Raw genomic sequence first — 27799 nt, 5'->3', positions numbered from 1 at the left:
TGCCAAGGCTGCTCCTAATGAAGTGAGTGTGGGTTTAGTGAGCCCTCTGGGAGAAACATTTCTTCCTTAAATACCTGAAGACAGGCCCTTGGAGATGGAGGTACATGGAAAACTTTTGGCTGAGGTATAAATTTTCATTGTGTGCAGTAAGGGACGTTCCCTGCAATGGGAAAGACAAAAATCTTTCGAGGTTGTGTGTGTGAGTGCCTCGGGCGATGCTGAAGGTATGGGGCCAGCACCTGCCCTACGGGGAAGTTTCTGTGTGTGCATAGAGCATTAGGGTGGGGTTTTGATATAATTAAGTGGGAGTTCCCTGCTTTCGTTCCTGCCATTTTCAAAGCAGGTGATTGATTGTTGCAAGCAAATTGTTGAGGGGTAGAAAAAAAAGTTTTAATTAAAAGACAATCTTTGAGAGTTGGGCAGCCTGAGATCGGTGTTTGCCCAAGTCTCTACTTCTGTATCAGGAGGAGCCTTTGGCTTGCCCTTATGGGGGCAGCTCTTCACAAAACCACTTAAGTATTTAAAGATGCACCTACAGCATCTATTTGGAAGCACTAGAAATTCAGTAAGAATTTGGTCACTTACCAGAGACAGGGTCTTCTGCAAAGCCCAGAGCTGCTAAACTGCGCTTCAGGCTCCTGCTACCTCAACAAACCTTGCTCCGAGGCTGTGATCCGGCTGGATTTGTCTTGAATGCAAGTAACCCCAGTGAACACCTGGGACTCTTCTCACACTTGACACAAAGCCTGTGCTTAAGCACTTGCTACAATTTGGGTCTGCACCCTCCTGTGCTTTGGTTTACCCCTAAATGTGCCCAGATCTAAGCGGGGGCTGCAGTGATGGAGCGACCCCAGCAGCAGCATTACCCTTATCCCCAGGGCAAGCTGCTTTCTCAGCCTGCTGAGTCCCTTTTTTGGCTGGCTTGAGGTTGCCGCATCCCTGGCTGCTCATGTGAAGTTACAAACAAAGGCAGGAACCCAGCTGTGCCACCACACACACGTGATGCAGCTACTGCATGTGCTGGGCACCCGCTCAGAAAGGATGTGGTAGGAGCAATGGGGGGAGAGCATCTTCCTGAAGAGATTTCATCAGTTGTAACCATCAGGAAGGTGAAAAATTAAACCCTTGCCCCAGCTCTGGGCTCTGGCTCTTCCTTGGGCATCGAATACCCCAGGTCCCAGTGCTGGCAGCAGGACCAGCAAGTGGCTTGTTTGGGGCTGTGTCCCCATGTGTCCTGCTCTGGGGGGACCTGGTGATGCTCCCATGGGGTGGATGTGGCTGGGTGGTGATAGCTGTCCCAAAATGCACTAAGCTAAGCAAGCTCCGCTGCCCTCGCCCCGCTCCCTCTGTGCATCTCAGCTGGGGCTTTCTTCCCGTGCCACAAAGGCAGGCAGTGAAGGTAGCCTTTAGCGACGTCAGCTTTGAAGCAGGATTTAGCACATAAAAGGGGTTGCTGCCGCTGTTTGCAGAAGGTATAGAAATTTGTATTAAGAAAATAAAAGGCATTATTTCCTCCACCTCCTGCCTCTGCGGGGTGGGCAACTCCAGCTGCCACCAAGTCCCCGTGGGTTCCCTGCAGCCGCCTTGTCCCCTGTGCCCCGGTCTGGCCAGGGGCTGCGTGGGAATGGGGTCCTCCAGGGAAACAGCCATGGCTCGCATCACAGCCCAGTGTCCCCAGCTGGAGGCTGAGATGATGATGGTCATTCGTTGCCTTCAGCTTCTCTGCCTGCGGGTGCCGGCAGGCTCTGTGGGCTGGCCTGGGAGTCCTCAAATCTCTCCTGGTCCCCGAGTCCCCACCTTGGCTGTGATCCCAGCATCTCTACTTCTTTTCCAGGACTGAGACCCCCCCTAAAATATCCCCGCAGGCTGCTGATGGCTGAGATGCTCCAATGCCCAGGATGCTCCAGGTCTCCTCCCAAGAGCGCAGAGTTGCACCCACCACCCCTCCGTCACCAACCGACCACCACATTTGCCCCTTCCCTGCCCCGAGAGAGCTGCTTTGGGCTGCAAAGCCCTCAAGCACCGTGAGGTCTCAAGCGCAGGGGGTGGCACATGCACTCATTGTCCCCAAATCCCCAACCATCAGCATTTTAAAAAAGCAAAACAGCAGCACCGAAAATCAAAAGCCTTCCCTGCCCACCCCCAGCTCGGGGGATGCCACGGTTCTTGCAGAGCTGGCCTCCACGGGAGAAAACGGCCTGCTGTAATCCAGGTGAGAGAGCTGCTTTCCCAAGCACTGTGGGTACATTATGCTAAATTATCTGAATTCGGCAGCTTTGGGAGGTGGCATTCGGCAGGACGGCGCTGGAAGGGAGCAGTTCAGGAGTCTCTTCCTCTCTTTTTTTCTTTCCTAATTCCACCCTTGCTCAATGTTTTGTCCAAGAGAAAAGGGAAACTATTTGAGGCATGTCTGGAAAGCAGGAAAAATAGGAACGCAGACATTTCTGTGGCACCTTCTCCTTTTGCTCCATAATCCTGGGTGCCTCAGAGGGGCAGGGACGATGTGAAGCCTCAGCCCACTGCCTGCACAGAGTGTACCTCAGTTTCCCTACCTGTAGAATGGAAATATTCACTCGGGTTTGCCTGCTCTCAGGGTGATGGGCATCATGACTTCCCCACTGACCCTTTGCAGAAGCACTGAGATGCTTTACTACCTGGTGTAGGGAAAGACTTCCCTGCCTAGTGAAGGGCAACCACCCCGTGAGCATGCTCATCTTCCCCGGTGCATACCATGATTTTCAGCCCAGGTACCTTTTGCACCAGATGTGTGGCCTGGGGTGTCGGAGCAGGAATTTCCAGGGTATGGATATTCTGGGGCATCTTATTGCCAATAATTAGGCTGACGCATAATCAGTGCCCCCCACGGCAGGGCAGCGATTGCACCAGTTCTCTGCAGCGGCGTGGGTCACCGTTCCTGGCACGCCTCTGCCACCAGCACTGCCATGGGCAGTGATGGGCACATGCTGTATAATTTAATGTTCATTTCTGTCTCATGGGTGTTTGAATGTCACTGAATGAGTCTCCCCCACTAATTTTGCATAAAAGTGTAGGTTTTTGCATCAAAACCTTTGGCTCATGTGGCTCACTGGTGCTGGCACTTAGCTTTTCCCAGCCCGGAGCTGCTGCAATCATGGTGCTGCACAACGGGCTCATGAAGCTGCAGGGACTTAACTGGCAGCAGTTGTGAAGCCAGTGCAATAATGGTAATAATAATAATAATAATAATAATAATAATAATAATAATAATAATATTGCATGGCCGGACAAGAAGAATGAGTGGAATGTCTGCAATAGTTCTGCAATGTTTCCAAGCAATATTTCTGTTTGAATAATTAAATACAAGTGAGAAGCCAGCTTTAGGCTGGACTTACCTACCCAGATGCACTGAAAAACAGCCCCAACATGGGATTTAGGGTTGGGGTACTCTTCTCATGGGGCAAATGCAACTTGTAGGTGAGCTCTGAGGAGCAAAAGCAGAAATTCATGTGGCAGGCACAGGGCAGGCTCTGCCAAAACGATTGGACAAAGCAGTGAGATAAAAGGGCAAGAAGCCCTGAAATAGGGATCTCTCAACAAAACTTACCTTACTACAATTAAAACCAAAATATGAGTCTAGATAAACATCGATAGTTCAGTTATTTATAAACTCTGTTGGCTACTCAACACCCTTGTAAACGTGGACCCAGTGTGTACTTCAACACCGGCCAGGAGCATCTGCAGAATTAGGGGTTTAGCTGGAACTTGCTGACACAGATGAGGCAAGAAATGTCTTTGTTTTCTGACTAATTTTAAAGATGGGTATTTTATGTGCCTCACTCGAGGGATGAAGAATATTATGATGTGTATTTCAAATGAGCCATTTCAAATCTCATTTATTATTTTCCTGAAATCCCATTCCATTTAAGTTGTCACAGCTTGGGGCCCGCTCATGCTCCTTCCTTGCTTACCATGGCAAAAAAAACCCCAAAGTGTCATTAAAAAATCCTACCACCACATCTTTTATTGTTTCAAAATTCAAATACAAAGGAAAATAACATTCTCAGATGAGAAGAAAAACAAGTTTAACAAACACAGAGAAGAGGGGGAAATATTTTATATTAATCATCGGCAAGGGAGGCAGTGTGATGGCACTGTCCGGCATGGTCACGATCCACTGGATGTCAGCAGTAATAGCGATTTACATCTCCATTTCCCAAATCTCCATTTTGGACGGGAATATGCCTTAATGCCCCACGGACTTGCCCAGGCTTCATCCCCCGGCTGGCTCAGGGTGAGCAGCACCAGGCGTGCGGCTGTGCCCCAAGGACCCATGCCTGCCAGTGGTCCTGTCCCAGTGCCAGCCCTGTCCCAGTGCCAGCCCTGTCCCAGTTCAACCCTGTCCCAGCTCAACCCCATCCCAGTGCCTGCGTGTTGCAGTGCCAGACCTGTCCCAGTTCAACCCCATCCCAGTGCCTGCGTGTCCCAGTGCCAGCCCCGTCCCGGTGCCTACCCATCCCAGTGCCAGTCTGTCCCACTGCTAGCCCTGTCCCAGTGCCTGCCCGTCCCGGTGCCTACCCATCCCAGTGCCAGTCTGTCCCACTGCTAGCCCTGTCCCAGTGCCTGCCCGTCCCAGTTCATCCCCATCCCAGTGCCAGCTCTGTCCCAGCGCCAGCCCTGTCCCAGTACCAGCCACCCCAGCGCCAGCCCCGTCCTGCTGCCAGCCTGTCCCACTGACTGCCCCATCCATCCCAGTGCCCAGTCCCATCCCAGTGCCTCCCCGTCCCCGTCCCCATCCCAGTTCCCCGTCCCGCCCTGCCCCCAGCACCGCCTCAGCCGGGGCCGGGGCCGGGGCCAGGGCCGGGACCGGCGCGGAGCGGGACCGCCGCGCATGCGCTCCTTCCCGCCCCCGCGGGACCGCCGGGGCACTAATTGTTGCCGGAGTTAAAGAGAAAAAGACCCGGTACGGGAGAGAGGCACCGGGCGGCCGGGCCGGGGTGAGTGGGGGCGGCGGGGGAGACGGCGGGAACGCGGGAAGCCGCCGGCCGCCATCTTGTGGCGGGGGGCGGCGGGGCCGAGACGGGCCGGGCCGCTTCGCCGTGGCGGAGCGGCCCGGCCCGTCTCGGCCCCGGGGTCTGTGAGGGGAAATGGCGCCTCTGGGGTGAGGGGCAGCCTCGCGTCCCGTCACAGCTCGACCCCCGGCGGGGACGGGCCCCTCTCTGGGGGTCTCCTCCCCGCTGGGTGCTGAGGAAACCTCTCCGGCTTTCCCTCGGCTTAAAGCTCCCAGCTGGGTGGGGAAAGTGTGTTTTAAACCACTAGAGAGGGGAAAGTCCGCTATAAAGCTCAGCGAAGGACGCTTTCAGAAGCCGAGTTTAAGTTGTTCACAGGCTACGGAGCAAAATTAGGAAGTATTTACGGTTTCTGGGGTGGGTTTTTTGCCTGTTTCTAATGGGTCCACAAGAGGTGGTTGAGAAAATGGGGATTATCCAGCCCTGGTCCCAGCTCCGGCAGAAACTTCTGGGGAGTGTGAATACTCAAAAATACTAAAAAGTATGTAAATACCGTGCAATAGAAAGACATCTTGGAGACTTAGCCAACACCAGAAAGACCTATGTTTGAAAACAGATTTTTATGTGAGGGAGGAAAACATCTTCAAACTTTCTGACAGCAAATTCAAAGACTAGAACTAATGCTACCAAGATTTCATGAACGGGGGGAATGTCAGTGCCAGATAAATAGAGGGATAAACATAATACTTTAAAAGTATTGATCAGTGCTCTGGGTAAAGATCAGTATAGGATGATCTTAATGATGTTTGTTGTTAAGATGAAAGGGATTAGGACAGTTTTACTGATACTTGGTGCCGCAAAGAATTGGATTAGATTTTTAATATGAAAACATTTCCTCTAATTTATTCAAATATCACCCAGATAAGTTTAGAAAAGAAACAAAAACATGCGCACGTTGGTCTGTAATTGGGATTAAGGGATAAAGAGCTCTGATCTTTTGTGCCAAATTACATAAGACCTCTCTGCTTCGTGTCTTATTATACAATGAAACAGAAGTAAAAGGAGACAAAATGGGTACTTGGTGCTGCAAACTCTTCTTACTACATAGCAATTAACAACAGTCTGACGTGGTCTCGTTAGCGTCAGTGTTTTGCTTCCCCGCTTTTCCTTGTCGCATCTATTTAGAGTATGTATTTTTGAAGGTGGGGACAGTCTTTTCCTCAGTGAGTATTTCTACTTGGCGGTGTAAGGTATGTAATAATAATTAGTAAGAGTCCCCAGGGTAATTTGCTGGATTGTAGTCTTACAAAGTAATTACAGATGCAATTAAAACAGAGGACATTTTTGGCCTCTGTGCTCTAGTTTTGGCCTAAAATTGATCGCACCTTACATTGCAAATAATCCTATTAAGGCTGAATGCGTGTGAAATAAATTGTAATTCATCATGAGTACAGAGGTGGAAATGGAGCCCGAATTTGAGCTGTTGAGTACAACTGGGTACAACTACTGGGCAGATTGTGCAGGGCCAGTTCCATTTTTCTTGGCCAGAGTTAATTTATCTTGCCTTTGTGGGTTTTATTGCCATAATAAGTAAGTTGCAGTAGGCTGAGTGGTTACAAACAGATGTGCTCTGCAGACGATTCCTGACCGACTGACCTATCATGGCCCAAGGACATGTTTTCTTTGACTCAGCCGTGCTGTTTGTCTGCACTTTTTACCACCAATTCTTTATTTACTGGAATTTTAAGGCAGTAGCAGGAACATTGGTCTTCAGACTGATTATTAAAAGTAACATCTAGAATTTATTTAAAACACCATCTGCAATTTTACTTTATAATGGTTGGCTTAAAATTGCATTGTTATAGCTGCAGGAGAAGGTCTGGCTCTCCCTTATCTCTCTTCTATCTTCATGCAAAGCTTTTAGTCTAAACACATCTTGGTATGATCATGTATTCCATTGGTAGGGGGATATGAATTTGAGGGTGAAGCCTCAGTATAACCCCCTTGTCCTTTTCCGTATGAATGCTGGTATTTTTCGAGAGGTGGGCTGCAAGCCTGACACTAGGAGATGGGTAATGAGATCAGATTCTCCCAGGGTGGTGATGGAGACGCAGATGAAGGTGTGGAGTGTTGCCTGTTCAGCCTTCCTCTGCCAGTCCACGCCTCACCTCTGCGCAGGAAGGGGTTTTGGAGGCCTAAGTCCCATTATCAGGATTGCACAATTTGAATATCAGGAAAACATAGTTAAACTGGGTCAAAACCAGGCTGAACCACAGCAGCAGTTGCTCTGGACCTTTATAGTCTTTCTGTGGAATAACAGGGTGGTTCCTGAGTTGCAGTGTCAGTGCTTCTTCCCCAGACAAACACTGTTCCCTCTCTGCCATAGTTTGTAATTTTTAATCTATTTCAGCCTTTTCTCAAGCCCTCCAGCAGTGTGTTGTCTTGAGGTAGAGGAGAGGGGAGAAGGTAGCACAGTGGGTTGAAAAATTAGATTAGAGGCTGGGGGGGAAAAATGACCAAATGTTTACTTGCTAATGAAGGCTGGCAGCTGAAAGCTCCGACACGTGGAATCAATTAGCAATTGAAGCAAACAGAGATCCAACCAAACCCCATCCTTTCTAATTAGTAGCACTAACTGTGCTCCGCAGGTGAGGTATGCATGCAGATGTGCTTTGCTAAATTTGGCAGATTACTTTCCAGAGGATGGTTCAACTTATTGGCAAAATACTTTACCTCCAAGGAATGGATGTTTTATTACTAGGTTTAGCATCTTTTGGCTCACGTCCTGTTTTTTTTTTTAAATTTCTGATTGAATCCCGCTAAATGGTGGGATAAAAGCATGGTAGATCTAAGCAAACAGAGGTAGAAGCTGTAGTCATGAACCACACAGGATTTGTTTTGATAACCTTATTTATGTTGTAGCTTTTAAACCAAACAAAATACCTGATTTAAGCAAGAAACCTGAACATAAGCAGCAGCAGAGTTCGTTCTTGACTAGTGTGAGGCAGATCAAAGCTTCCTCGCGTGTTGCTGTTTGGCTGGTGGCAGGGCGGTGCAGAGCTGAGATCCTGCTGGCACATCAGATGATCCCAGGCACAGAAATAGTCACCACTGTTAAAAGTTGTGTGGCTCGTCTGTCTCTTTGTGGTGGGGCTGGTGGAGACAGGAGTTTTGGAAGGCTTGCAGGGGTGTGCTGTGTCTTCCAAACTGTGTCAGAATGGCTTTTCCAATAGTACCTGGCAGCTCTTCCTGCGTTCCTGCTGCTCCAAGTCTTTGTGTGACCCTTCCTCTTCCATTTGCGTGTAGTTTGTTGGGTTGTTGTTTGGGTTTTTTGAGTGCTTCCTCCACGATGCTACTGTATGGTGTCCGCAGAAGCTGGAACATGAATGGTGAGAACGCTGGAGCAGGGAGAAGATAGTTGCAGTGAATTTACAGGGCGAGCCACAGTAGTTTCAGCCTTCGCTTCCCTTGTTAATGCTAAATTCACATGCCCTTGTCGTGGCTCTAAGGAGATGCTTTCTTCCCTGTGCTGTGTTCAGTGGATGTCTTCATGGCTAGAGAAGAATGGCAGCATGACACAGGGCCTGGGAGCCTGAGCTCTGTCCTGTCCCCTCCCGTGCATGGCAGCCGGGGCTCCGGTTTCCCTGTTGGTGCTGGAGCTACATCCACTTCGGGGGCAGAATATATGTAAGTTTGGCATAATGCAGCTTTTCAAATGAGATAGAATAGGACTGGATCACTTAAGGGTTTTTTTTTTTAAATAAAGTAAATACATAGGAAAAAGGTCAGTCCCATAAAGGTGTATTTTTAAAAATTTATTTCAAACAGTGCAAGGCCCTTACCTGCTCAGCAGTCCTTTTCATTGTCATTCACTTGTATTGAAACCAGGTGCAGATTTCTGTACTTCCAGCGGGTCACCCTTGGCTACAGAAGGGGTGTTGAGAAGGAATTGCCTCTGAAATGCCTGGAGAGGGTCTACAGCTGCCCTTGCTCACTCAGTTGAGAGAGCAGGCATGGCAAGATTGGGGATGGTACTGGGTTGTTGGAGAAAATTAGCGTCTCAGCTCTGGTTTGTAACTCACTGTACTAAACCTGATACAGGGATATCAGAGCCCAAGGTATCATTTGTTTATCCTTGTTTTATAAATCACAAGATGTTTATAAATCACATTTAAAAAATGCTACTTCTGTGTGGATTGCGGGTGAGGTTTTTTCTCTTTTTTAAAAAGTTAGCTGGAAATTTGGGTTATAACTTTTCAAGGTGAAAAGTTGGTTGATGTAGTTGAAGTAAAGAAAGCGTGGGGTTCTGGGCACTTGCATAGATGCTCTCAGTGAAGCTCCAAAGGGTGCACAAAATCCTTCAGGAAATCCAGTAGGACTAAGCATATACTTTAGTGCATTGTTGGATCAATAGGAGCAATATTGCTTACAAAATTTGCACATTTTCTTCCCCCGCTCACCTTTCATGTCTGTGGTATCAATCCATCTGTACTTGCTGAAACTTCTGATGGGAAAGGAGGGATGGAAAACGGCTTATGTATGTGTGCAAGCTGTGCTTTTTTTCATATTATCTGAAGAAGTACTTCTCCAGGTTTTTGTTTAATTAGTTCCTTGACTAAACACTTCACTTTTCAGACTCAGATGATTTTCTAAGAAGATTCATTTTTGACCTAACCTTTTCTGCAACAGGGACAGCAGTATTTTTGCAATTTCTCATTGTATTAAACACAAAGAAGGTACGTGATGCTTAACTGAAAGAAGTTTGGATGTTTTTATATGGCCGTCTGTGCCGGATTTGACTGCATACTCTACCAAGCTATTTAGAAAACAAATAGTAGAAGAAAAATCTGTTTTGCAATTTTTGTTGCACAACTATGTACACAGTATATGAGCACTCTGGCTGGTTCTGCCTCTTGACTTCAGCATCAAATGGATCTGAAAGACAAGCCTGCACTTACTTGTATTTTTTAAGCTTTCTTCGTCAATTCAGTGCACTTTTTTTTCTTTTGAAGTACTTGACATGCATTATTCGAGATGGAACAATTGCCGTTGGTGTCAGTATGACACATGAAAAACTTGTGGAGTGGGTACTGGTAGTTCTGGAGTTTAAGACTAGTCCCCTTAACACCAGTCATTTGGAGTTTAGATAACCAACCTTAATTATTCCATATTATTCTGAATTCTTAAGTATTCAGAAAAGTACAACATAATAAAGTGGCTTCGGAACAGAAGCAAATAAAATAGTGCAGAGATTTGACATCCCTTTAAAGGGTCTATCTGGGAGCCTACACCCAACATGCAGCCGTTATAGATGTCAGAAATGTTGGAGGACAGCAAAATGTTGTGGGTAATGTTGTGCTCCTCTTGATTGTTTTCATTAACTACTTCCACTTTAAGAACATGTTTTACTGCAAAATTAATTCTTTGTGTCTTAGTTAAACATGTAAGTGGTGTGACTGAACTTTTAGTTTGCCATTAGAAGAATCACTTTTTTTGCCCCCAGCACTGCAACTTTTATGTTGTCACAAAATTGACTTTATCTTGAATCACAAATCTTATGGCTTCCTTACAGGTCATTAAGTTTTGAGTGAAAATGGTTCTGATTACGAGTGATGGAAAGTATTTATATCTTGCATCTGTTGTTGTAGAAATTGGATCAGGTTTAGAAATGGCAGAAGTTCCAGTGTCTTGCTAGGGAGTGCTTTGGGTCGCTACTGCAGAGCTTCTTCTGAACGTGACGGTTTTGATGGTATATGATTTCTGTGTGGCACCGGGTGACGTTCATTAGCATGTGCAAGTGTTATCGTGGTTACAAGTGGTTCCCAGAGACTGGGATTAGCGGTGTCACGGTCTCAGGCCTCGAGGAGACATCCCTGGGCCTCCTGGCTGAGCCCATTGAGTGCGAGGTTTGCACAGGGCTTTGTCAGTGGCCGGGTGCCTCCCCCAGAGCCACCGTTCTTCGCAAGCAGGAGGAGATGAAGAGCTGGGGAAAAGCAGCTCAGCACCAAATGGTTTTAATGAAAGTGATAAGATGTGCTTCTGTTCCTTGCTTTCAGTAAACAAACAGAAAGTGTTAACTCTGTGGACATGGAAGTAGGTTTTGTACCTTCTTTTGTATCCCTCCCCTTCTATTTGGAATAGGTTGAAATGCTCAGCAGCATAGTACTGAGTGCCTCGTTCGGCTCCTGCAGCAGAAAGGACAGGAGAAAGGCTGCTTCCTTGCTGGCTTCACAACATCACATAAATCTAAAGAGAAAGGTAACAAAGTGAGTATGATCGCAGATGGGGATAGTTAGACTAGAAGTGAGGCAGCGCCGCTCTCAGCCTTCACAGTCAGACGTGCTGCCGCTGACTTGCTGCACGCTTGCTTTTCAGTGTGCTCCGTGGAGAAAGCTGGCTGGCTCGTCAGCGGCGCGGGGAATGGGTTTGTGTGTAAAACAGGTGCTTTGCAGAAAGTGCGTTCATGTAGTAAGCAGCCGCAGCCTGTGTGGGTGCTTTTCTTTCAACAGCTGAAATAAATATGTGTGTGTGTGTGTTAGACACAACTGCGTCAAGAAACCAAGAGATAGCAGCTTACGAACTACAATGCTGGTTTGGGCTTAATACTGGGATCAGCTGCTGGGTTTAGAGTAAACTCACAATATTGCTGTATCTTATAAATTGATTTAAGTCACATTGCCATGGTGCCTGTTTATTTGTCTCCCAGCACAGTACTACCTAAGCATAATCCGTACATTAATGTGTACTTAAGGTAACCTTGGAAGGGCTGTGTTGTACAAATGAACGTGGCAAACTCCTGAAACCAAAGCCGTTTATCTTAGTGGTCCTGCAGCGGAGCTAAGACAAAAAGTGTTTGCTTCTCCTCTGTTCCAGCCCATGCTGCAAGCCCAAGGCCTCCCTCTCCTTTCCTAGACCATTTTCCCCCTCTAATCTTTCAGAGCAATATTTGCCTTGTTTTGTAGTTACAATTTTTCTCTCTTTTCCTGAGAAACGAAAATTAGTAGGAAGTGCAATGGGTGGAGCCTGGGATTCCTCAATTCTGAATTTTATCTCTTTTTTTTTTTTTTTTTTTTTTCTTCTTCACTGACATAGATAGTGAAAGCACTTAAGCCTTCTTCACGCCGTTAAATGCTTGCTGGTGACTACTAACACTTTCTCTTGAGACATTGGTATGGTTCCATTGCAGGCTCTGAAAGTTCATTTCAGTCCCTGACTGATGAGGTTCCTGGAGGTGAGGCTGGGGGTTTTTGGTAATGGTATTAGTTCAGCCTTGCAAAATATTACTTGCCCGAGGTGAGTAATAGGTTTTGATGGGTAAGTAAAGTATCATCAGTCATCATCATAGCAAAGGACAGGCAAATGATTTTTGTGTCTGAAGTGGTAAGTGTTCAAAGCAGTTCCTGAGACCAGATTAGTTGTGCCCTGTGAGAAGTCATGAATTTGTTTGTTTGTTTGTTTCTGTTTAAATTGCAGTTCAGTTCTCCAGTAACATCATAAGAGTGACTGGCAGATCTAATGCGTTGGGTGTTAGACACCGCTGCCAAATCTTACAAGAAAGTGGGGATGCATGGAGCTCTGAATGCCAACTCGCTTTGAGTGCATATATATTACGCTGAATTAAATGACCAGCTTTGCTAGGTTTCCCTTGCTGTTTCGGTGAAGAAAGGTGATTTGTAAGTCGGTTATTCCCAGAACAGCACAGTATCAGATGGTTTTCTTGATGACAGCTGCTTCTCGAATGGAATTTTGCCTCCTGGTACATGGAGGCTTAGCCAGAAGGGCTGCAAACTTCAGTGTTGTTACTTGATTTACAATCTTTGGGTTTATTGCACTGTTGTTTCTCTCACATTTACCCTCATATAAAGACACTGAAATCCTCATGTCGTTGGAAATCAACCAGGCAGCATATGAAATGGGATTTCTGTTGAAATGTTTCTCTTCCCATTAGATCTGATAGTGTATAGAGAAATACAGTGAACCCCCATCCACCCATTTAGCCTTCACACTTTTGTTAGTATGAACTTGCTCTTTTTTCCTTTTTTTTTTTTTTTTTTGGTCTCCTAACTAAGGCAAGATGGATGTTAAAAGCCAAAGCTGCTTTTCTACAGTAATGATGAAGCAGTTTCCCAAGGCTGCACTGTGGTTCCATGGCAGAAACGAGATCAAAACTTGAGTATTTTAGACCTCCTCTGCCTATGGATTCCCTTATCTAAAGCACAGAGGTCTGGGTGGTAGCATATTAATTATGAGCCATTATCTCTGCAAGCATGGTAGTCATTTATCATTTCATAAATCTGAATCTGACTTGGGACTGAATGACTCATCTTAGTTTTGCTATATCTTCTTTTGCGTTAATGTTTCTGAGTCTTAAAATGTTAAAGATGAAAAGCAATCACAAATACGGACAAATGGGGAACATTTGTGCCTGACTATGGCTCTTCAAAATTTTTCAAGTTAGTTTCTGCTGTCTTTTTAATTGCATAGCTTGCTTCCTTTTATTGGGCTATCTTGATTTTTATTGTAGATTTTACTGATAGGGAGCATTATAAGAAAAGTAATTTCTTTATTGTATTTTTCTAGGAGTTTTACTGGATTTATAAAATAGAGAGATGAAAAAGGGCCATTATTGTATCAGATCTTCTCTGGTTAGTACAAGATTATTTTCTGCACTGTGATTTTTGACAACTTTGCTGGCCCAGTTTTAAATAAATTCTACAACTTCTGTCCAAGTATCTTCCAAACCCCTTCTCCCAGGGGGAGCTCTGCAAATAGTCTTGGTGTTTGAGCTTCTTTATTTTTAAAGCCTGAATGCAAAGAGTAATATCTAAAAAGTGATGGTTTTGCCCTTGCTGAAACTGGCATCAAAACACTGGCTGCAAACAAGTGTTTACAGATGTACAAGGCTACATCAAATATTAATGTATGGCGAGCCTTTGGCTACAGTTGTTCAATACCACCCTACGTAAGGCTGATTCAGTCCAATTCATAAATCTCCATAGAGCCGTGGCGTGCAGTGCTGATGCGGATCTGTTCTGTGTACGTAGCCAAGGACACCAGCTGCGGATCTTCCGCACCTGCAGTTCAGTTAGAACTGCTGGAAGCTGAACTGGCTTCTGCAGCTTGACTGCTGGTCCACTTTGCTCCCGTTTTCACCCTCCTGACTTGTTCTGACTAGCCTATATGCCGCTAATCTTCGCCATTATGCGGGATTGTAAGTAGCTGGAATTTTATATTTGGGGGGGGGGGGAAAAAAGAGGAGGAACTCCTCCTACAGGGATTAGATTGTGATACCCAAAGATACTTGGTATTGCAGTTTACAAAGGTCTGTCCTGCTTTTGACCCAATTAAGATAATCATAAAGAGCTGTGATGCTTGAATTAGAGTTGCAGGAATGCTCAAACGTCATAAATTATCCTACATCAGATCTGTGGTTTTGCCTTTGGCTGAATTAAACTTACACTCTCAACCTGTAGGTAGAAGGTCTAGCATGTAGAAGGCTTCTGATCAAGAGCGGAATTCACCTGCCCTAATTTAAGCACTCAGCAGTTAAAACCCTGCCCTGGCCATGTGTCTTAAGGCACTTTCCAGTGCTCAAGGAGGGAAACAATCTGCCAAAGGCAGATCAAGCACATGGTCCTTGGATGATGCCTGCTCTTATTCTGTTAACTCTGAGTTAAGAGCTCTGAGTGACCTTGTTGAACTCCAGCGTTCAAATGTCAGAGCAAAGACCCCCTACCACGGGCAGTTTTGACCCATTCCCACAGGAATGCAGTTAGACCTGTCAGCTGGCCTGTGCTTTTTTGAACTTAACATCAGTGGTTTTTCTCACACTGGAAAAATTAGTAGAGCTGACCGTTCCAAGGGAAGGTTGTGAATCTTTTTTTCTTTTTTTTTTTTAAAGCAAGCAGTTATAGGTTGAAAATATTCAGGTTATGTTTAAAGGACAGGAACATGCAGTTAATTTATGGTCAGTGTTTGGTTAATGTCTACCGCAAAAATAGTTGAGTAATTGGATATGGGGAACCCATATAGCAGTATGGCTTTTAGTCAAGTCTTCTAATGGAGCCCATTAGTTTATTTTCTGGGACGTGAAAGCAATACATGGAGCTTAAGCATTTTAAGAGCTTTATAGCATTTCTGGCGTAGAGCCTTGGCATTATAGCAGTATAGAGGGACCTGGCAACAGCCATTAGATGCTGCTGTTCCCCCCAAAGCTGTACAGACTTGTCACTTGTCTATAGTATATGAGTTTGTGCATGCACCTGTGTATTTGTGTTTCTGTAATTTTAAATCCTGCTACTCCTAATATCCAGACTAAAGCTTCTACTGAATCCAGAGACCCCAGGATCTTGCCAGTGAACTGTAATTGGCAAAAACGTCATACAAATCAAGTAACTGTTAAAACTTACTGGTTTATCTTTTTGTCCTCAAACTGCACATATGCTTAATGCTCTTAACTTTCTATTCATATTTACTTAAGTATCATGGGCAAAATGCAAGTTTGACATTTCTTCCCATCTTTTGAAAGTAGTATTGCTCTGAAAACCCTTGGTGAAATGTAAGCAACAGGCCTGTTTATTCTGTGCCTCTTTTTTTGTTTTGTTTTGTTTTGTTTTGTTTTCACACCCTAGTTTTCTTTCTTAAAATTAAATAAAGAGCCCAAAGGCTAAGCAGAAAGATGGAACAGAATGTCTCGGAGAGAACCATCAGCATCCCGACAGCAGACTACGATACATTGAATGCCTTAGACTGGAAAGACGGCATTGGTACCTTGCCTGGTAGCAACATACAAGTAAGAAACCAAGGAACACAATACATGAGTGGCCACCATGCCTTTGGCAGCACAGAACATTTGCAATATATTCTGTAGTTTGCAAATAAAAATTGTGCAGAGAAAACACTTTTAAACAACTGGGTTGGCATTACCAAGGAAGTGGTGAAATTTTAGTAATGTTTCTGAAAGCCTGGTGATACTCCCTCTCCCCTTTTAATTTCTTGCTCAATTGATTTCTAAAGGCAGGAAGTATTTTAAGTAATTGTTTTCTGCTAATAGAAGTTATGGGCCTGATCTTCCTAATTCTCAGTAATGTCCATACAACATACTCAGGCAAGAAATCCCATTAATTTCAGCCCAGCATGAGAAAGACGTTTTCTCTGAAAGACAAGTTTTCTCAACTTTTGTGGGTTGAGTCTTTAGGTTCTTTTCACATCAGTGATTGTTTTTGTAGCTTTTGACAGCTGTCTGTATCTTATGTATTCATGATAGTGACAAATACAGCTCTTGTGTAAATCAGAACCAGGATCTGATGGTCACAAACATGGTGTTCTATGTTAGAGGAGGGAGTCTGTTGACAGTTTCCCAAATTACCTTGAACTGTTACTTCAGTTTGATTGTACTTCTGATGTCTGAAAATGAATACATAAAATTGCCCTCAAGGCTGCAAGTTCTGAAACTCAGGGGAGGAAGATCAATTCCAAGTGAAATAAATTGGAGCTGAAGGGACTTGAGAGCTCTGAAAAATCAGATTGTTGGTATCACATCAGGCATTCAGAATCAGGACCTCCACCTTCTGCAAGTGTTGACAGTCTTCCCCTTCCTCCCCTCCTCCTCCTCCCTTTGTGCAGAAAAGTCTTCTACATGGGCTGTCAGACCTCGCTTTGGCTATGAGGAAGATGCTTCTGCCAGCAGATGTCAAGAGAACGTGGATGAACTTGCATGCTTGGAGTATTTTGAGATCAGTGGTTTACACTCCCATAAAACTGACATGGAATTGGGTCTTCTCACTTTCTAGGAGGTCCTTTGGATGATTATTTTGCAGTGGCCCAACTTTTGCCCTGTATTTAATCAAAGTCATTATACTTCTGCTTCTTAAAAGAACTTAACAGTGTATTGCCACAGGTTTTCTCTTAAACAGCAGTAATGTTCCTTTGCAGAAACAGCTTCACTTTTATTGATTCCTCGTAATAGTAGAGAATCAACAAAGCACCATGTTATTTATTAGACTGAAAGACACCAGATAATATTGTATTGTTTTATATTAGATGGACAAGTATAAGAGCACCGAGTACCACAGTTAGCGAGTCTGCTAGAAATGTTTAGCTGGAATATGATAACTAGCTGCACAGGAAGCCACTTCGGTCATAAGATGCCAAACACTTCCCCCTTCCCCGCCCCACCCTGCCCTGCAGACATGCCAAACACTTACTTTTTTTGCTTTTGCTGTTTAATCCTTTTTTCCCTTCTCTTCCTGCTATATTCCAGTTCTTGCATGCACAATGAAATATATTTTTCCTTAATTCTCTTAAAAAAAATTCTCAGGAAGGACAGATTGTTTCTGGAGGGTTTGTGTGGATTTCATATTAGCAAACGTGCTATATTGAACTCCTTTGTGTAAAGGAAGATGCAGTCCTGATAGTAACACAGTTATGCATTTTCAGAACTTAGGAATGAGGGATATTGCCTTGAAGAGTCTCAGGATGAAACTGGCGGTTGCCTCCATGGATCAGCCAGTCCTCAGCATCAGATCAGAGACTGTTAATAAAGATGCTCGTTGTTTTTCTAATGCAAACTTATGTTTTCTTGGGGCTGGGCTTCACCAGTTCATGTGGCTGCAGGTACGCCATGAAATTATTAAAGGAGGAAATAACAGCCTGCTGTCTTTACTGGTTTGAGCTGAATCAGAACTGTTAATTTGTATGCAGGAGTGTCACTACCCCAGAGACTAATCTGCTAATACAAAATGACATTGGCACCCTTCCCCACCTCCAGCTGCGAGCTCTGCTTCGTGCGAGCTCTGCTGCTTAATGGCACGTAGAACTCTGGAGATGCTCCTTCCACTGACCTTCTGCTCATGATGCTGAGCTGTCCGTTATCAGCCATAGCAAGGAACCCCTGGGATCTGCACTGTTGTGCTGCTGCTCTTCTGGCATTTGAGGAAAGTGATAGGTTTCTTCTCTAAACTGGATGTTCTCCTGCAGGAAACTTAGTCCACTTGGGATTATCATTTTTTTGAAATGAATTGTTTCTCTTGGTGCTGAAATAAAAATGATGCTCTGTCTCTTCAGGGCTGGAGAGGAAGAAGTGAGCTTTTTAGAAGCAAGTCCAACATCTTTGAAGCTTTAAGAAATACAGGCTTTGGATAAAAAAGAGGGAAGAGGGGGAAGAACGTTTGGAATAAGGCTTTGATAGGGTGCTGGAGGCAGGATCCTGAGCCCAGGAAGCATGCAGGAGTAGAGGAAGAATGGTGCTTCTCAATGCAGTGAGGAGCCCTGCTTCAGAGGTGAAGCAAATGCTTTTAAACTGGGTTTAGCAGGTTTGAGCGAAGAGCAGATGGCTGAGAAAAGATCTCAAACTAATAAAGTGCTGTGAATAAAAGCTTTGGAGCAGAGGTTGCAAATGCAACCCACCTTTGACTTGTATCTTTCGTTCTGGAGCTCAGTAGCTCCGTATTGCAGACAGTAAAGAAGATCAAGGAGTGAGTAATCTAGAGCTATTTACTCATCAGAAAGGTGATCTGTAAAAATTTTTTTTTTTTTTTTTTTTTTTTTGGTGCTCGGTTGCCTTTGCAGGTTGGGACTAGTAAAAGATCCACATTGAATTGACACTACTTGGCACACTTTAATAATTTTATCTGGAGCATTGAAGTGTTTCTTCATAGCCTAGGAAATTTTTTAAGCTTAAAGGATGAGAGTCTCTGAAGTCTGCCACATATCATTCCTTTTCCATAGCTACCCCATGGTGTAAGCACTTTGCTCTGTGTCTAGAGGGGTTTTCTTGTTCTGCATCTGAATTTACTCTTGGCCTGTAGTAGGACAGGCGTTGTGTGTGCAGGATTGGTAGGTAGGTGCTGTGTTGGGAGCAAAGGATGGGTGTGCTAGCAGAACCTCCGTGGGAGGGTCACCTGCCCCAGCAGCTGATGGAGGGTTTCTTAAGGGTCAAAACGTGGGGGAGCTGGGACTGGCGTTCGGACACTGTGACTCCTGGCTTTACTGGTATGTGTCACCTACCCACCTGCGCTGCCTGTGGCTTCTGTTGGGTATAAGTCTAGGTTGTTTGGAAACAGTTGGTTTGGACTTGAGACCCTCCCCTCTGTTTTTGGGTCAGGGCCCCACTGTGGCTTTCACTAATAAGTGGTACTGTGCAAGGAGGAGCTTATCAATTGAAAAAAGGCTAGTTATTCCTCTGTGTCTGCTGTTCTTCAACAGTATTGCCTCTGCCTATCCCCACATTCCTCTGCTCCTCTAGGAAGTTCATTTCCCACCAGACTGTCAAGTGTCATTGAAGAAGGGTTGAGAACTGCTTGGCCTCTTGCAGCTCCAGATGCTTGCTGCGTTTATGCAGTCCCAGCTGTCGCTGTGCTCTGAGGTGTTTAAAGCCCAGCCAGCACCAGCTGGGGGATGTATTGGACAAGTTCTCCAGTGGAATGTGACCTTTCTGTCAAGAGCTGGGTGATGCCTGCTTGCACTGACATTTTAGGGAAGTTGCTGTAATACATGTAATTGTGCTTTGTTGGATGAATTTGAACTGTCAGAGCAGAGTTTTGGGCCTGCAGAGTTTTGGGTTAAACTGCTTTTCTGACGGTATTTATTCTGATGTGTTCATCAGAAGTCCAAGTTTTATAAGGGGAGCACATCCAAAGCAGGCGGAATTAACATTGCTTTCCTTTGCTGACAACAAAATGCATCCTTGGGGTTTTTGGGGGGCCTGTTGGTGGCATTTTGAGGAGGAGTTGTGTTGTGTGTTTCTTGCTTTTGTTGTTACTTATTTTTAATGCTTTTTAATGTACATTCAGCCATTTCATTTTGTCCCTTACCTAGTTGCTCCTCAGGGAATCCTATTCCTTCTGTCCCCCATCCTAGCCCTTTTACTACTGCTTATTTGCTTGCTTTCTTCTCTTACCTGCAGTTCCGTTTAAATGAGTTTGGATTGCTAGAAATCATTACTGAAGTAGAAGCAGAAGCCATAAAAACTCTTTCAGCCTCAGCAGTAAATGCCAGCCCAACCAGCTTTGCTCCTGCTGCTATCAACGCTTCCACTGCTTCTAGCACTGGTTTGGAAGGTGAGCTTTTTGCTGTGGAAGAGAATATACAGTTTCTGAAAAAGCTTCTAGAAACAGGTCTAACTGAAATGTGTGGTTTAGTAGAGTGGTGCTCCCTGGCGCAGCGTGTGGAGTGAGTCACTGTCTTATTTCGAGTATTTTAGGAGTATTTAGAGTGAATGTAATTACTGCATAGTCATAACAGTACCTGGCACACGCATTGTGCTCGCCTTTGTGCAAGGTAAGTGTGGTTATATAAATGTTCTGGGCTAGATTTGTCAATGTAGTCAAACATCCCTCTCACGCTGAGTTTTAACTTACATCCTGGGATCTCTTTAAGTGGTGATTCTGGGAAGTTGGACCCCCTTCTTTCCAGGGTAGTGGACCATCAGTGACATCAGTGTTTCTCCGTAACACCAGTGATTTACTTGTCATGACAGCAATTAAGTCTGCGTCCACATTAAACCAAACTGCCTGTTTGGGGGCTTTGAGACTGGAATGGTCTGGTCATATATACCTTATTAAATGCTCTCAGCCTACAGAACAGAGTGGCTGCACCCACTGGGCAGCATCTCAGCTCCATGCTAACTCCTGAATCATGCTTGGGAATTGCTTGGGATGGTGCTAGGTGCCCTGGGCTAAAGATGCATGTGGCTGAGTTGCAGGACCTGGCACTGTTTGATTTACTCATATAGCTGTGCCTTAGCTGACTGCTCTCGGGAGTGATGGGAGTTTCCAGCGTTTTTCCTTTCTCTGGTTGCATGCATTACACAGCGTGGAGCATGAATGGATGGCACAGAGTTGTGCTAACCTGGGATTCCTGGCTCAGGATGAATTCCCAGTAGTGTTAGTTATCTTTGCAAGAACATCCTGGAGAATATCCTCTAACCTGGCTCATGGCAAGAGTTAGACTATTAGCCATAAGAGTTTTGAGGTTTCCAAGGCTACTGTAATTGAAATTAGGGAAAAACTGAGTTTTAACAGGATAATACAAGCATATTACTGGACATGTGTTAAAGAATTTTCAGTCATGGGTTTCTCTAGGTTTGCTTTATGAACAACTCAGAGTTGGGCCACCACTGCAGTGAATGGCAACCTTCCAAAAATTTCTCAGTCTTATATACCTTTTTACTACCCATTATCCCAGTCCAAAGTCTTTGTAATTTTCCAGTTGATCTCGGTTCCCATGTCATTATCATTCATCATCATCTTATCCATTCTTCTTTTGTTCCGTCCGGTCATCATCGTGTGGGTTTCGAAGTCCATCTTGGGTCAGTCATCTTCTCATCCCCTTTACTTTGAAGTCTCGTACCTACACAATTCTGAAAAAACCTCTCTGGTTGTTCCATTAACTATTCCACATTTATCTTTGTAAGTTCTACATATTTTATTCACTCCCCAGCTACGCACCTGTATCTTGCTGATTTTTCATCTTTTGTTTCATCTGTCTCTACTGATTAGTTTGACTGGGTTTTAATCCAGTCCTGGATTGGGGCTATACAAGGGGGGCAGGCTGAGAACATTGTTCACGGCCTGTTGAGCAGCTCTGTTGCCATTAATAACCTTAACCCATTCTATATTAATTTCTAACAGTCTTATAGTCCTAAATTTTCTAAAATCTTCTACAACATGCACATCAATGTAATGGACAAGAAATATCTCAGTTCTTTGCAGACCTGTTCTTACTCTGTTTATCCAGAAACGAGTAGCTCAAAACAGAATATTTATATAACCTCTGAGCTCTTCATTCCAGACCACTTGGTTAAGCTGGCGAGCCTCACTTACTTTGGTAAATCACTAGTTTCCTCTGATTAAATTACTCACCGTTTCAGTAGAGCTCCCTCACAGATGTGCCTGAGTGTCTTCCAGAGGGTACTAATGGAGACCAGTGCTAGGGAGTGAGTAACAATTAAGTGCTCTCATCCCAAGAGTACCATTAGCCATCCAGCATAAGGTCATATTTTAAAAGATGCTCTTGGTTAAATGTGACAGCATGTGGTTGTGGCACAGGGAGTCTTTGATAGGTTTGCCTGATGCCTTGTACTGAAACGTCTTCTTCGAAGGTGGTGGCAGGAGACTTGAGAATTAGCTTGGGACACAGAGGTGTCACGGGACAGCAGCTGGAGCTTATTCAGTGTCTCAATGTCTTCGACATCACCAGTGCGTCCTGGTGCAGTAATTTAAAGGACATTAACTCTTTGTATAAGGTCTGTGTTAGCGATGCTGGATCCCTAGTCAAGGCAGAGCTACATTATGGAAGTCATACATCCCTATGGAGGGAATTTCTTCTTTGAGAAGAGAATGATCTCTCATCTTGTTGCCTGCCTGGACAAGTGTCTGCCAGTTGGTTTTCCCCAGGATTTTGATGGAACTATTTCTGGGTTTTGGTAGGAAGGCTTTGTACCTGTCTTCCCTGCTGGCTTTTCTCATCTCGAATTTCATTGTAAGCTCTGCAGGTTCACTTACACTTAAGGCATTCACTTACACTCCTGCTGATTGTGGGTCATTCTCCTCGTCTGCGCAAGCTGAGGAGATGTCAATCTATCAGGTGAAGAACTGGCTCTTATATGGACACCTCAGCACTAAGAATTTTTCACACCCTTTTTGTCCAAGTGTATTCCATAGATCAGTGTGACTTCTAATTGAGCAGAGCTCTTCAAGCACTCTTGGTTCTTGCAAGTTTTCCCTGTTTTGTCTTTTCCCTGCCTGGAATCATTGGTCCCCAATGGCACAGCGAGAGGCTTTAAGTTGTGATACAAGCAGGCATGCGTGCACTCTCTGCATAGGCAGTCTGTCTGCCCAATTCCAGCCAGGACCATCTGACATCCATATTGGGCTATAGGGAGCAATCAAATATAAATGAAAAATGTCAGTCGTCTTAGCAGAATGAGTACAAGTACTGGTAAGGAGACTATGAAAATGGCTTTAAACAAAAAGCAAAGTGACTCATATCTCAGTGTTCTGGATTGTGTGGTGTGTTGTGTTTTTTCTTTTTTTCTTTTAAAGCATTTAATGGTGCATTCAAAAATGGGTTATCAAACCAGTGCACACAAACGGTGCCATTAAATGCAGAATAGGAACGACGTATACGTAGGAGCACAATTTGCACGTCAGGTTACTTGAGCAAAGTATGCATTGGGATAGTGCAGATGCCTGGTAATGGGTATCACTGTAATTGTGTTTTGTTAAAATATTAAACATAAATTAATTTGCATTAGGAAGAATTCAAATCGTAGGAGAAAGTAAACATAAATGATATATTGGAGTTATTCCTTACATTTTCGTGCTTTCATTCAGATGAAAAATTGATCTAGATCCCTTGCTAGATACAGAAATAATTGTTTCTATTCTCCCATCAATAATGTGCTGGTTTTAGAGGCTGCCTATGAAGGATTTTCATATGTACAAAGTACGTAAAGGTGAAAGTTTTTAAAGTTAACCAATTGTATTAAAAGTATCCAAACACGGTGGACTTGTTTGACATTTGTCTTTCAAGTTAGAGGGTTACTAGGAATAAAGAAGTATAAAAAGATTTGTAACTGTGTCCTGGTTATAGCCTTGAGTTTATATCCTCCTTTATCACTTTTATGGGGGCAGGGTTTCTCCAGAATTAAAATATTACTGATAAAAGGGTTTTTTTCTTTAATGAGGTGGTACACTCTTTCTATGTGCCAGCACACAGATAATAATTACTTCCCTCACCATGGGATACCAAGGGTCACTTAATGAAAGTTTGTAAAGGACTTTGACAGCACTAGTTGCATGAAAGGTGTTTTAACATTTTAATTTAATAGTTTCCTTTTTCTTTGCTTCCGCAGTGCCCAGAGAACACGTGCCCTGCTCTGATTTCCAAACCTGTGAGCAAATGGATTGCTTTGAGAATGGAAAGTTTTGTACTCAAACAGGCTCCCAGCAGCACAGGTAAAGAAACCCCAGCTTCTTCCTGTTCTGTGTTTAAAAACGTTTAAAGAGAACACTGTGTTAGAGAAGAGTGTTGCTGTGAGTAGAGTGAAATCTTCAGAGCAAGTGTTACCATGGCATGGCTGAGGCCGTGTCACCTGTACAGCTCTGCTGATGACCTTCCTGTTGCCCTTGAGCCTCCCACGCCCGACAGAGAAAAGATCCTCTCTAGAGCTCTGTCCTCATTTCTCTTCCCAGCCTGAGGAAACACTGGTTGTGTGCTTGATGCCTCAGTTCCCTGTCCTACTACAAATAAGGATGATACCTTAACTTTCTGTAGAGTTGTAAAAAGGCAAAATTAAAAACCCTTTCAAGCTGCTCTGGTGGTGAGAGCTGTGCCGGTACTTTGGAGTGCTTTTAAAAGATACATATCTGGCAAATCCTGCAGACACGATTCACCTATTTAGGTTCTCAGCCCAGGCGTCCTCGTTCTTCTGAAGAGGTACAGAGACACTGGGAATACTGCAGGAGTATTGTTGCACTTTTAATTTTATTTTGTTTTCAATTTTGGATGTTTAGTGATACCAGAGACATTGCAGATGATTACAGAAACAGGGGAAATAGTAGAAATCTTAATACCAGCAGTGGCTGTCAGGTGAATGAGGCTGACAGACCTGTCAAACGTCTCAGAAGGAAGAGAAGACTGCTTCTGGAGTCTGAGGATGACGAGGAAAATGCAGATGAGGATGAGGTAAATGAGGCTGCATGTATTTTCTTTAAAGAGAACTGTGAAAAGCAGGGACAATTCTGTGTCTCAGGTTTCACTGTGCGATGCAAACTGAGCTGAGGGAGGTTGTTCTGTACCCATGAGAATGGTCTGGGTCTGGTCCTCATTTACATCAGTAACGAGAATATCTGTTCTGAAGTCTGATTAGTCATAAGGGTGAATAGCTCATGTGAAGTCAAGGTCAAGATTTCAGACTGTAACTTTATAGGTGTAGTTATAGCCCTGAGCACCAAGTGTATTTCACAGTAATAAAACCACATGCCCCCCAAAATACTTTCTCTAACTACAGTCAAGTACTATTACGTGATATTGAAGATTAGTGTCAAACTGCAGAGTTTGATTGCTTTTTATTAGGTGCTTGCATGCACACTCACTACACTACTAGAAACCTGTATTAATGGCGGATGAATAGAAGTACCTCAGTCCTGACCTGATCTTTTCTTAACTTTCGTTAAGCATCTTACTCCCTTTAGGGGCCCTTCTTTGTGCAAGCCTGCACACTGCTACTGTGTGCATAGCGTCTCAGGCCTGAACCATTTTATTTATATTCACATATTGCACATGCTTTTGTAATGCAGAGATGCTGGGGTAGGTGTTCGTTGGAAATGCAAGCTGAAACTTCTGATGTCATGAACAGTTTAACTCATCTTGTTGCTCAGCTTTTCTCTGTGATGTGTGTAAGATGTTTTAAAGTACGTCTGTTTTCAGAAGTACTTGCATTCTGTCTCTTCCCCCTTCTCCTACTTGTTTGAAACTGCCCCCCTGTCTCTTCTGGGGCATGTTTGGCAGGCAGCTTTGCATTTCAGATTTTGCCCTTTTTGGTTTGTTTTGAGAAGTGACAACCCTGGGTGAATTACATGAGTTTGAAAACCACATAGAAGAAATGTGAATGGCAATCTGGCTTGGAGTGTGACACAGGGAGACCACTTTTTCTGGGGTGTTCATCTATGACAGTAGTTACTTGAAGCTTCCTTCAGGGCTTCATAAATGATTTTTTTTCTGTATCCATTCCCTGGCATAGATGGACATAAGAACCTCTGAAAGGAAAAGGAAAATGGAGCATTACAGTAAGGTTGCTTACGTGAGCAGTAAATCCTGCATTGCAGAAAGCAAATCCTCTGTATTGTAATGGAGATTTTGGGCCCGTGCTGCTCTTCAGTAGCCATATTTAAATGAACTTTAGTAGCATATATTAAATAATTCGTAAAGGACTTTGGGATACTGCAGGATCAAAGTTATATATGTAACATACCCTACTAATGTTCTTGCAGGGTTATTCAAAAGAAAGTAATGCTGGCTAATAGTCCTGTTAGTTACATGTTACATCCTTATTGTACCTGCATTGTGAGATGATCAAAGAGGGAGGAAAAAACAATATTGCTAAACTTTTTTTTAACATATCTGTGTCTAGGAGAAGAATAAATCAAATAATATGAAAAGCCGCAGAAACACTAAACCAATAAAACAAGGTGAGCTAAGCTCATAGTCTCTTTTCTTTAATGTGTATAGATTTTTTTACTAGCTATTATAAAATGAATAATAGTAAACAGGAGAGGAAAGGACAGTAGAGCTCATTTCACATTCAGAATAGCTTATTAGGTACATAACCCTCTTACCACAGCCAGTCTTCTGAAATGTATTAGCAAGAATAGACTAGATTTGCCTGCACGATAGGCACAGTATAGAGGATCTGGAAGGAGACAGCCTGATCCAAAGCTCACTGAAGACAATAAGAATCTTTTTTCCATTGACTTTGGAGAGCTTCATAGCCACAGACTACACATGCTAAATAGAAAATAAGTTGTAAACAACATGTGATTGATTATAGAATATGGGTTAAATTTATTATATACCTTAAAGGAGTTAGCATATGTAAACTGGGGGGAGATTTTTCATATGCATTTAAAATGTAATTTTCTGTGTGTATGACCGTGGTCCTACTAGAATGAATCCAAGCACCTACCCAAGTTGTTGTTTTCATCATCTGTGTACTGGTAGCTGCCTCTCTAGTAGAGGCATTGTGGTATTAGCAGGTTATAAATATATGTGTATATATATAAAAAAATCTTGTGAACTGAAAAAAAATTCACTTGGTTTTTCATCTGCTTTGTTTTAGGTTTATTTCAGCTGCAGTTATGTGCCTCTCTGTGCTGTCTTTTAGTTTATATCTAACCCCTTATTCCTCTGTGAAATGTCAGGAGAAGGAATTATTTTCCATAATTTTAAGTTATTATATCTTGTCCAAACTTTACAGTGGCAACTTTCCATGGGCAGCATCCCAGCAATCCGGGTGCCACAATTCATTTGACCTGTGATATAATAATTTTTTTCTTAATGAGAAATGAGCACGGTTTTCCTACTGCTGGAATTCATGCCTTTCCTCAAAAGTTGGGTAACACTGCCTCCTTTGAGGTACAACAGCAAAACAGTGTTGGCGTGTACATGGGAGGAGAAAGAGAAGAGAGGGCAGAGTGGGAGGCGTCTGAGAGAAACATTCATTTTTCTCTTTGTTTTTGATTGCTTAGTTGTTCCTGGAAAGAAGAAGGTATGGAACTGGGTTTCCTACTTAGAAGAGGAACGGATGCCAGCTGCTCCCCTAAAACTGTTCAGAGAGGTTGGCAGCTTTTTCAACTCTCTTGCTATGTTTTTCTCAGGCAACAGAACAGTATTACTAACTCAGTGGAGGTAGGATTGGAGACTACCCTCAAGCCAGCAGTTACATTTATGAGTTGTTTCAGTGCGAGCAGGCAGTAAAACCCCCACATGTTTGTTTCCAGCCCTGAAGCACTGTGGAAACAAGCATCTGCCCTGTGAGTCTCATCCCAAACCAGGGTGTAAAAAATGCTGGTTGAATCTCACTCACAAATAAACAATGACTGTTTCGATCTGCTTTGGGTAGCTCTGGATAAATGGGCTGTTAGGCAATCTCCAAGTAGCGTTGGAGAGGGACAGCTTAATGTCTTTCATATGTCCTCTGCTTCATCTGTGGTTGTACAACACCCGTTTCAGCCTTCCTCTGTAGAAAACTGCAAGTCAGTTAGGTCTGTGAATGTTGTAGATTGTCTCAGTGAGAAGCGACTGTTACGAGG

The 27799-nt window shown here is 43.9% G+C and overlaps 1 protein-coding gene across 7 annotated transcripts in view; it reads left to right on the top strand.

Annotated features, from left to right (window-relative positions):
- Positions 1-4824: 4824 nt before the first annotated feature.
- The window catches only part of LOC128152740 (lethal(3)malignant brain tumor-like protein 3), a 52855-nt gene continuing 29880 nt past the window's right edge, over positions 4825-27799 (top strand). Inside the window, exons 1-5 of one of the 7 annotated variants that reach the window (XM_052811341.1) lie at positions 4844-4939; positions 23842-23944; positions 24503-24674; positions 26122-26179; positions 27236-27324. In XM_052811341.1, coding sequence (XP_052667301.1) covers positions 23889-23944; positions 24503-24674; positions 26122-26179; positions 27236-27324 — 375 coding nt within the window. In that variant the 5' untranslated portion in view covers positions 4844-4939; positions 23842-23888. Of the gene's footprint in view, positions 4974-19890; positions 20045-23841; positions 23945-24502; positions 24675-26121; positions 26180-27235; positions 27325-27799 lie in introns of those variants that run through there. The other 6 variants (XM_052811340.1, XM_052811343.1, XM_052811342.1 and 3 more) reach the window with 6 other exon arrangements.

This window comes from Harpia harpyja, chromosome 16 (genome assembly GCF_026419915.1).
Source record: "Harpia harpyja isolate bHarHar1 chromosome 16, bHarHar1 primary haplotype, whole genome shotgun sequence".
Lineage (NCBI taxonomy): Eukaryota > Metazoa > Chordata > Aves > Accipitriformes > Accipitridae > Harpia > Harpia harpyja.
This window is presented reverse-complemented; position numbering and strand designations above follow the sequence as displayed.